This window comes from Haliotis asinina, chromosome 16 (assembly GCF_037392515.1).
Source record: "Haliotis asinina isolate JCU_RB_2024 chromosome 16, JCU_Hal_asi_v2, whole genome shotgun sequence".
Taxonomy (NCBI): Eukaryota; Metazoa; Mollusca; class Gastropoda; order Lepetellida; family Haliotidae; genus Haliotis; species Haliotis asinina.
In genome coordinates, this window is record NC_090295.1 from 48394988 (window position 1) to 48406842 (window position 11855).

An 11855-nucleotide genomic window follows, 5' to 3' on the forward strand; every position below is an offset into this window, starting at 1 on the left:
CACCACCTGTACCCTAAAAAACGTCTCTACTCCCACCGGGTACGATGGCATGATATCATTGTCCGGCATGGTAGCACGGATCAATGCCACGAATCGATTCAACTGTATTGTCATCTGTAACATCAAGAACAGGCCGAGCAACGTCTTCTACAATGACGAAACTAACGATTGCATGTGCTCTCGATCCCATCCGCATGAAAGTCATCTGACGCCTGCAGCACAATACTCTTACTACAGGATTGATGGTAAACCGTTTTCCAGCTTACAATATGATCCTGGTTTGGCTCTCATCAGAACCCGTAACTTGATAGTAATATGTCGTAGTTTGATACTGGTCTCATTTCTGACCACGACTTATACGTAACAATATCTTTTTTTTGGTCACTTGCTTGGACGTTTAACACAATTCTGGTGCTCCATTCCTACGACTTGTAAATTGTTATTTATTCGTCAGAACGTAGACTTTGAATACTGGTTTCGCGTTTGTCAGAGTCTACAGTGATCTTGATACTTGGATCATTACGTTGATACTTGTTGTAGTTGCCCATAATATGACGACATGAAATTGCACGACATGACCTAAAACGTGCTAGTGGGAGTTCCTCAGATTCTTGACTCCTTCCACAGTTTCTGATCATGAGCTTTGATTATAAACTCTATTGTGACCCTCAAATATATCATCTTGTCACAAATGGATGAAGTTATGTCCACACAAAGCCGGTGTGTGGTGGAAGTAAACCATTCATTCCTTGACAAGATAAGGTTACCTGTGCTTGCTATATCATTATCATAAATATTGACAATTATATGGAAAACAACTCCTGTTATTTCTCAGGCGCAATGTGTCGATGCAGCGGAACAGAAATATGCATTTCAAACAGCTAACCACATGTGAACAATCGGGAAAACCTATTTTTGACTCAAAGAGGCCCAATTTTTATTCTGATTTTGATAATTTTCAGATCTCCTGGAACTGTGGATGGCAGAAGCTTTAGGAGTATCATCAGAATATGAGTGAGTCTGATGGTATTCTCCATATTTGTTACCGGTGTATAGTCAGTAATCCCAAGAATTCGTCACCGAATCGTGTACTCCTTGAAAGTGGTATCTATGCTCTCATACTTTGAAAATATGTGTCTCGTTTCCATAGTTTTAACCAGTACCCATGTGCCTCACCTGTGGAGTTTGCCACTGACGTCATGCAGTCCCCTTTATTATACCTATATTACTCCACTATAGAATTATCAACTTTTTGTTGCCATGGTATTATCAGCTTGAACGTTGTGCACAGCTTTATCCTCGCTTAGTTTGCTACTAATGTTGTGCGGCACCCGTGAACGGCCACCTCCTCTTGGTGGGTGCTGGGTCACGCCAAGAGCCGTTCAAAGCCCCGTGTGGACCCGGGTCAACTAGGTCCATAGCACCCCATTGCTGGTTGCAAGGAGCAACCGAATTGGGCAACCTGTTTGCCGTGGGTTGCGTCCCGTGTCGGTGGAGGACGGTAGTCTGGTGGTTGAGGGCAGCAGGAGCCTGAACCGTGTTCCTGTTGCTCAACACACCACTTCGGCCCTTACTTCACCTAGACGGGTGGTAGAATCGGCCCGATTCTATCAATCGGCTGGTCACGCCAAGCCCTGTGTGTATGGACTATACTTATTTGCCATCACACAAATTGGATTTATTAATGTTAACCATTGGGTCTTGGTGAAATTGTTCATAAAAGATGTTTAAACTTTTGAACAATGATGTTTTGCACTTTGCCTAGAGTCCTATGCCAGAAGGCGGTGGCTCATGGGCCAATCTGGTGGATTTGTTATTTGTAACTCTTCTGCTGGAGTATATCATCCGAGTATCCTTGGTGCTGCAAGCTGGAGATCCGCTTGCTCTAGCATTGTCCCTGTGATACTCCATGGTGGGTGGGGAGCTCGGATGATGAAATGAAAAAACAATAACCATGGCGTATGAAACCCCCTACAAAAAAACAAAACGTCTCCTTGAAGAAGATCATACTGATACTGACCTTAGACTGTCCAATCCTACTGAATACTGACCACGTTTTCTAGTTGTTGAGACTGAAGATAGAACACCCTTGAAATTAAACCCTTTTGCTGTGTCGAAGGGTATCCAAGGCATTGCTGGGGACGTGAAAAATATCAGAAGATTACGTTCTGGTGCACTCTTGATTGAGTGTACCAAAAAGCAACAGTCAACAAACCTGTTAAACACTAAGACATTTGTCGGCATTCCCGTCACCATCACGGAACACAAAACGCTCAACACGAGTAAGGGAATTGTACGGGACCGCGATAGATTACTCGCTGACATGTCAGAATTAGATATTGCCTCTGAAATGAAAGATCAGGGTGTTCTTTATGTGAAACGATTCTCAACCCGTAAAAATAATGAAACTGTCACAACCAACACTTATCTGTTTTCCTTTTCCCTACCTTCTGCTCCAAGATCACTCAAGGCTGGCTATTGCAATCTAAATGTTGACACGTACATTCCGAATCCTCTCAGATGCTTCAAATGCCAAAAATTCGGACATGGTGTAAATTCTTGTACATTATCCGTTGTGTGTGCTCGCTGTGGTGAAAAGACCCACACAACAGAGGATTGTGACAGTTCTGTTACAAAATGCACCAACTGCTCAGGGAATCACCCGTCTTATTCTAAAGAGTGTCCTGTTTGGAAACAGCAAATGGCAATAAATAAACTAAAGTTTACACAAAACATCAGCTTTGCTGATGCAAAGAGACAAGTGTTAAGCTTAGAACAAACAGAAAGCTATGCTTCCATTGCCAGAAGAGCGCCAGAAACAGCATCTAGAGTACCTACAGTATCCACTAACTGTCAGACAAACGTGACTTGGGTCAAAACGGATTCCCCAAACCTTTTCTCACCTGCTACATCTACTCAAACACGAGAATCACTTACTGGTACGTCCCAAATACAATTAGAAACATCCCCTGATCTAGAACCATCTTCTCTGTCATCGACAAAGTCTCAGCAAAGTCTCAGTAAAATTAAAGGTAAACAGCAAGATTCTTCAAAGAAACTGAGTGGGAGAGCCCCGAAAGGGTCACAAAATAAAATTCAGTTATTCAATAAATACGGATCGCTTGAGGATGTGGACGTGTGTGAAAACGTCCATTCTAGGGCTCACAGCTTGTCGCCCACCAAAAAAGTGCGGGGTAGATCCCCAATAAACCCCCCAAAAAGATAGGTTATCAGAATAATCTTTTACAGTGGAGTTGTAGAGGTCTAAGGACTAATTTTAATGAGTTTCAGCTCTTAGTCCAGGATTTAACACCATCAGCTTTCTGTCTGCAGGAGACTTATTTAAAACAGACAGATACTTTTGACCTGCGTCATTACAAGGCATATCATTGTTTTTCACCTCCGGGTGACAGGGCCACGGGAGGGTCTTCCATCCTAGTCAAACAGAATATTATCCATAGCCCTGTTTCACTTACTACTGATCCTCAGGCCGTTGCAGTGCGACTAACTTTGCATGTTGCGTTTACATTATGCTCTCTCTATATTTCTCCGTCATCAACGTTTCACAAAACCGATCTTCAAGTGCTGTATGATCAACTCCCGAAGCCCTGTATTATAATGGGAGATCTGAATGGACACAACCCACTCTGGGGTAGTGTAACTGCAAACACTAAAGGTAAATTACTAGAAGAGTTTTGTTCTGATAATGATTTATGTATTTATAATGATGGTTCCAACACATATTTACACCCTGCTACAGGGACTTATTCTTCTCTCGACCTGTCAATCACAAATTCAGAATTACTAAATGAATTTGAATGGTCAGTGCACGATGACCTCTGCGGAAGTGACCATTTTCCTACTATTCTAAAGCCTGTAATTCCATCAGATGTCCCTCCATCATCAAGGCGGAATTTTAAAAAGGCTAACTGGGCTTTGTTTGAAACACTGTGTGATGAAAAACTTAAACCCGAACGTTTTATTGACACTCCCGATGCTATTAAATGTTTTTCGGATGAACTGAATTCCATAGCTGATGAGTGTATACCAAATTCCTCTGCGGTTCCACACATTCGAAAACCATGGTTCAACGATGAATGCAAACAAGCTAGGAAGGCAAGGAAAAAAGCAGAACATTATTTCCGTCGCCATCCTATGGTGCATAATTTCAATAAATTTAAAATTTTAAATGCTAAAGCGCGGCGTACTTTTAAGCAGAACAAACGCCAATCTTGGCAAAATTATGTATCCAAAATAAATTCTCGGACACCCATGTCCAAGGTATGGAACATGGTCCAGAAAATCAAAGGTAAAGGTACTAAATCTACTGTCCATCATCTTAAACATGGAGATCAATTACTTACTGATAAATTAGATATTGCGAATAAACTGGGCGAAACTCTCGCTAAACACTCTTCCTCTTCGAATTATACACCTAAATTTCAGCAATATCAAAAACAACAAGAAAAGAAAACTATTAATTTCAACTCAGATAATGGGGAAGATTATAATGAAACTTTTTCTATTCATGAACTCCATACTGCTCTTGATCAAGCTCATGACACTGCTACTGGAGCTGATAACAAACATTATCAGCTCCTGAAGCACTTACCAGAATCCTGTTTAGAGACGCTCTTGTCAATTTTTGATGATATTTGGGCTTCCGGGAAATTTCCTTCTTCATGGCGTGATGCTATAGTAGTACCCATACCTAAACCTGGACGTGATCATACGGATCCATCCAATTATCGTCCGATTTCATTAACTAGCTGTGTTTGCAAGACCATGGAACGCATGATAAATAATCGACTTGTTTGGTACTTGGAAACAAATAACCTTATCACAGATATATATACAATGTGGTTTCCGTAAAAACAGAAGTACTGTCGATCATTTAGTGCGTTTAGAATCATTTGTGAAAAACGCACTGATTAATAAACAACATGCTGTGTCCATCTTTTTTGATCTTGAGAAGGCATATGACACAACCTGGAAGTATGGCATTCTGAGAGATTTACATGATTTCGGTTTGCGAGGTCGTTTGCCTGAATTCATAGGCAAATTTTTAAAGAACAGACAATTTCAGGTCCGCGTGGGTTCTACCCTGTCTGATCATTACAATCAGGATCATTGTGTTCCACAAGGCAGTATTTTGTCAGTCACACCTTTTAGTATTAAGATAAACAGTCTATCAAAAGTTTTAAACGATTCAATTGATGGATCGTTATTTGTGGATGATTTTAATATTTCTTGTCGTGGTAGAAATATGCATACCATTGAACGACAACTACAGTTGTGTTTAAACAAAATTAATAAATGGTGTCTTGAAAACGGCTTCAAATTTACTAAATCGAAAACTAACTGTATACATTTTTGTCGTAAATATAAACCACATAAAGACCCTGAACTATCTCTAGATGGCACACCAATTAAAATTGCGAAGGAAGCTAAGTTCTTGGGTCTCATTTTTGACTCACACTTAACGTTTTTACCGCATATTAAATCACTTAAGACTAAATGCCTGAAAGCACTTGACTTGTTGAAAGTGGTCTCAAATTCTAAATGGGGAGGGGATCAAGCTACCCTTCTCCATCTATATCGATCTCTCGTGCGTTCTAAACTTGATTATGGCTCTATTGTCTATGGTGGAGCCTGCAAAAGCAACTTAAAACTATTAGATTCAGTCCATCATCAAGGTCTAAGACTTTGTCTTGGCTCCTTTAGAACTTCACCTGTTGACAGCCTGTATGCCGAGGCTGATGAACCATCTCTTGAGCAGCGACGTATAAAATTTATTTAGCTTTACAGTATGTAACAAAACTATATTCAAATGAGTCAAACCCTGCATATAACTGTGTTTTCAATCCCCTGTATGAGCATTTATACAATAAGAATTCTTCTCTTGTTCCGCCTCTTGGTTTAAGAATAAAACCACTTATTTCTGCTGCCAGCATTGAGCTGGAAAACATAGCTCCTTCCCGTCTTCTTTCATCTCCTCCTTGGCAGATGGTTAGGCCACAAGTTGACCTAACATTAACGACATTTAAAAAATCAGAAACGAATGAATTACAATATAAACAAGAATATAATCAACTGAAACATAAATATAGCAATTATAAATCCTTATTTACAGATGGGTCCAAGGACGGTGGCGCTGTGGCTTGTGCCACTGTCATTGGATCCAGAACAATATCATCTAGATTACCAGATAACAGTTCTATTTTTACAGCAGAAGCTAACGCCATACTAACAGCTCTTAAATATATTCAAAGACACCCGAAACGTAAACAGTATATAATATATTCCGACTCTCTTTCTTGTCTTCAGGCTATTAAAAATATCTCTTGCAAACATCCACTTTTAATTGAAATTATTGAATTGTATAATAATCTTGCCACTGGCCAATACGACATCGTCTTTTGTTGGTTACCCAGCCACGTAGGCATTTCTGGTAACGCAATGGCCGATCTTGCTGCCAAGGCAGCACTCAACAAATCTGTGACACCACTTCTTATTCCATACTCTGATTATAAAGTTAGCATTAGATCTTACATCCGTGATCTAATGCAGAAGAAGTGGGACACCCAAGCAGGTATAAATAAATTACATGAAATAAAACCGTATATTGGTTACACCTACTTGGGTTGTCAGTCCAGATTTGAAGAGGTTATTTTAAGACGATGTCGTGTTGGCCATACTAGATATACTCATGTGCACCTGTTAAAAGGTGAGGATCCTCCGTTTTGTATCCCTTGTGATGAGAGAGTCACGGTCAAGCATATTCTGCTTGACTGTGTTGAATTCTCCATCACAAGGGATAAATATTTTACAGTTAAAACAATGAAGGATCTTTTTACCAGCGTTAATTCATTTTTAATTATAGGTTTTTTAAAAGAAATTGATTTTTTGATGGAATTTTGAATGTTATGTTGTGTAAATAGATGTATTTTAATGATTGGTAGTTTGGATTAGTTACTTGAATTGTTGGTGGCTGTACCCTCAAAGGGGGTTGAAGTATTGTAAAATTATTGTCCTCCTGAGAGGGTACGCAAGTCCATAACATTCACAGTAAATTTAAGTCTACCAGGATTTTAATCGTAGTATTCATGTGTTTTTAATTTCGGCTAACTTTTCATACAATCGCCAGCAGCTGAAGGGATGGTGTAAATCCAACTAGGGACCATGTAGGTAGCAAAGGTACTGTAAGTCCCCATGGTTCCTAGTGTGGTGATCTACCTTCTGTTGTTGGCGATCTATAGTCTGTTTTTATACTGTATTGTCTAAATAGTGCTATTAGTTTTAACTTTCCATGCTAGTTTTAATTGAAATTGTGATATTCTAGTTGTTTTACTGTCCTTCGTCGACAGGTTTTTATGATGTATATATGCTCTTTTTCATTGTTGAATGTTCTCGTCACGATATGGCTGAGATATTGCCGATGTGACGTTAAATATTAATTCACTCACTAATGTTGTGCACGTTATGGAAATATCCTTGCCGTACTGTTATCAGTGTAACTTCTGGTCATGGAAATGTGCACTAAGGTAACACTATCACTGTATCACTGCCTGAATTGAATAAAGAGATGAAAAAAGAGAAATATCTCTGATCAATCCTGTGACTTTTGTATGTATACCTGGATGCACTAACGTGAAAAATTAATCGGTCTGGTGGTTAAAGCGTTCGATCACAGGACAGCTTGGTTCGATTCACCACATTGGTTCAATCTGTAAATCCCGTTTCTGTTGTCACCTGGCACAATGTATTGACCCCCAATATCGCTGGAATATTGCTAGAAACGGCGTAAAGCCATACACACTCACTCATTTCAGCGGCCGCTACACAATGGCGACGGTTCTGAACGAGAGCGACGTCTACCCGCTTTATGGCGACTTTGGGAACACTTGGTGTCAAACATCATCAGATTATGACCCATGGATTGAGGTATGTCCACGATAAATACTGATAGGCGGCCACGGTATTTCCACGAGAATTTTGTGCGATCGAAACAAAAAGACGTCATGCATTTTGAGGAATACGGCATACGGAATGATACATCTTCCAGATTAGGTAGAGTGAAACAAATAAATAGATGATTATATCTTAAAAACTTCGGAACTTTCATTAAGAAAATACCTCCACTGGTGGTACAATGTACTGTATAATAAACTCTGATATTGAGAACAATATGGCTATTGTTTCGTAAATATATAGGTCACATTCGGAAAATTTGTATGGAAGCCTCGGTGGTAGGGTGGGTTAAATAGTGATCTAGCCATTAGTCGTCTCGTTTTGGCTACTGATGATGCTTGAATTGTGTATACAATCAAAGCACGATTAGCCAGTCGCCTTGTCTCCAACACCTGGTCACTTAGGATCGATTCATCAACACATATTGATATCGATAGAATTGTGCAATTTGATTTCACAAGTCTCAAATTTCTCATGAATATGAACACTGTATCGATGTGACGATGTTATGAAACGGCAGGCATGATCTGTGTGTCTTAATGTACACGTTTCTTGTAGTACTGTATAACGGATTTAGTTTACCAAAAAATATTCTTTGAATTTCAAATAACAATGACATAGTTATATGTGAAACAAACACACATCTCATATGCAACATATAAAAGGAAATAACTCCTCCATATTGAAACGCTGTGCACTAAACTGGAGGTCAGGGTATGTGACAGATCGCAAAATTACACGTTCGTCATGTAAACCAACTTTGATATACATTTTCACTGGCATCTGAATGAGTTTATGCAACAACCATGATCTATATCTTTCAAATTCGAGTCGACCTTTTCTTTTTCAGCTTGGCTTCGGACGTTTGATTTACGTTGTGGAGATCCGTATCTTTGAGACACACAATGCTGGCCACGCTAAGAACATTTCGCTACGGAATTCGAGAGGTGAATGGGAAATGGTGTGGAGAAGAGATGCTCCCACACCCATCCAGGCTGCCACGGTCTTCGTCCCCGACTTCCAGGTAATGCAGCTTCTTGATCTAGCTTCAGTTAAGAAACGCTGATGGGCTTGTCCTAAGATGAGTGAGTTTATTTTCATGCTGCTTTTAGCAATCTTCCAGCAACACTACGGCAGGGGACACAGAAATGGGCTTCAAACACTGCGCGCACGTGGAGAATAGAACCTGGGTCATCGGTGTGACGAGTGAACGCCTCTACCTTTAGGCTGCCCCTCCACCAGTGGTGCTCTATTTGCCTGACATGCTTCGTTCATGATCTTGGTATGGCTTGATGTGATTTGGTGATTACATATAGCTGGAATACTGCTCAAAGAATAAACTTTGGTAGAGCGTTGGAGAGGGGTTGGTTTCATATTACTTATAGCTGGAATATTGCATAAAGGACAAACCTTATTAAGCGTTGGATAAGTGTAGGTCTAATATCGCATGTAGCCGGAATATTGCCATTCAATTGTTTGGAATGTAGTAATTTACCGTCAAGAGTTGTCTCACAGCCAGATTTTCAAACGAAAGATGTACCTCTTAACCTTTATGGTTGCTTTCCTTGAGTGGTATTAATATGGAAAGCCGTGGGGCACATAGAAGGGGGAACCGCATAGCTTCACATTCCTAATATCCTAATGGGACACCATGTTAATATTCTAAACAATATTGTTTTCTATATGTAAATGTTGAAACATTGTTTTCTATCTCCTTTCCAAGTCTCCATACAAGCATGTCCGTTGCCTTGCAGCCTCTCACTGAACAGTCTGACGCTATCCACTTGGCGGTGTTCAAAGACGCCCACAACAAGTACATACAGATAGACGCCATCAAGGTACTTGGTCATGACTGATTGTTGTCAAGCTTACCAAACTGCCGTGGAATATTAGCGAAGAGATAAATAACGAGTATTTCAATCACTGACATTCATGGTGATTATTTTGATACTGATTGTGTTTCTACATGTAATCAACAGGATGGATAATCAATGCCCCACACATAGACTTCATTGTCTGGCATAGCTCGCCTGCATGGAAAAAAACTATTCCTGATCAAACAACTAGTAATTGTAATTTGACTGGACGAAATGACATGATGGACATCAAAGTACATGTGTGTTACATGTTGTTATACTTGAGACTGCACTTTCTTTGACATTCATCACACTACTACGTGTGACAAACAACAGTGAGACTGACCAGTTGCTGCGCACTGAATTATCAAGGATATGAAATACCGTTCTATCTTAAAAGTAACCATTTATGGTCACTCGTCACCCTGTAGTGGCCGTGGGGAGGTCTAGTTGTTAAAGCGTTACGCTAAAGAATCGCATATAAAGCTCATTGCTGGTGTCTCCCGTCGTGATATTGCTGGAATATTGCTAATATTGCCCATCTTCCAAATTAACATACAATTAAAGTATAACGATTTGCCTGAATTCAGCTGCTGTGGGAGCTAATGAATAACAATGAAACGACACCGTCAGCTATTCCAAAACATTGTCTCCAGGGTATGCTGGTGTTCATCCACAATACACTAGGACTGACAAAGAGGGCGAGTGCTCACGTATCTTAAAGGTACACCTCGTTCGAAATAATTTCGAACGTCCTGGCCTATATTTATAACAATTATGAACTGCGTCTTCGGCTTGACGGTTTAACCACTAGATTACTGTCATCATGTGCAGTGTAGAAATGAAATGTAAGAACAGAACACATGTTATGGCTTTATACAACACAGTGACTCAGTCTGGCCTTACTTGGAGTCACCAATCCAGTGCCGCAGAAAGCGATAACTTGATGACGTCAACACTGTCTTTAATCTACATTACCTTTGATGAGCACACGCTTGGGTGAGCAGACTCGTATCTACACATAATGACAGTTTTTCTTCGAAACAAGAAAAATACCCTAAGTATTCCACTGGGTATTATATCAGTGTTGTTTGGAGTCGCGATGTAATTTGTTATTCTTTCTCTTAAGAGAGGATAGACGTTAATAATTCACATCACGATGGCAAGCCTTAGACATGCATTGTAAGGTGACGGTAGTTAGGTATCTTTTATGCGAGAAACTCCAACGCTCATGTTATGTGATTGGTTGTATGTATACTAGACAATTCCATATACAGTAAACAGCTTCCATAACGAACTATTGGATACATGGGATATATCGTACCAAGACTTTGATGTGAATTGAACGCGTATATCGAGCTACAGTTTTACCATACTTAACTTTGTGGCCTCTTTGAAATCATCATAACAGCAGAATACTCTGTGATACATTTTTCAGACACACAGTCATACTTTTTTTGCTTTCGTGAAAACACACTCGCTCGCACGCACGCACGCACGCACGCACACACTCACGCACGCGCTCATCATCCATGTTTTAGCTTCTTTCTGTGAATTATACATAAAAAGAGACGCACAGGATATGACGAGAATGCCGAGTTTATTCACAAAACTGACAATGTAATATTTTGAGTGCAACATGTTAGTAACGTGTGAGCTAACTCATGTAGTTCTTACGTGCAAACGTTGTAAATATCGACATCAAAGGATGTTTACAGTAGATTCTCAACATGTTAACCTCTAAATTTTCAGCTACTTCATCATGCTCCATGCTAGGAACACACTCACTCTCTGTTTTAATTAGTTTTATGTATAAAGGAAGCGTGACATGTCTGAAGAACATACCTTGTGTAGATTGATTTGTTTTTAGATGTGCGTTACACCATTAAAATATCGGGGATATTCCACTCCGTAGGCTTATCATTAGCCAATTGCAATGCATATGAGAAAAACAGATGAAACATTTCCAGTGGAATACATTGTCAAGTTTTCCTTAATTTCTCTTCGTCATCTGTCAATCCAACATCC

General features: G+C 39.9%; 1 protein-coding gene across 1 annotated transcript; it reads left to right on the forward strand.

The window, feature by feature from the left end:
- Positions 1 to 7845: 7845 nt before the first annotated feature.
- LOC137267847 (uncharacterized) lies at positions 7846 to 9827 on the forward strand. The gene is made up of 3 exons (XM_067802274.1): positions 7846 to 7944; positions 8822 to 8995; positions 9726 to 9827. Exons 1-3 carry the CDS (start codon positions 7846 to 7848, stop codon positions 9825 to 9827), a joined length of 375 nt encoding a protein of 124 aa, XP_067658375.1.
- The last annotated feature ends 2028 nt before the right edge of the window (positions 9828 to 11855 follow it).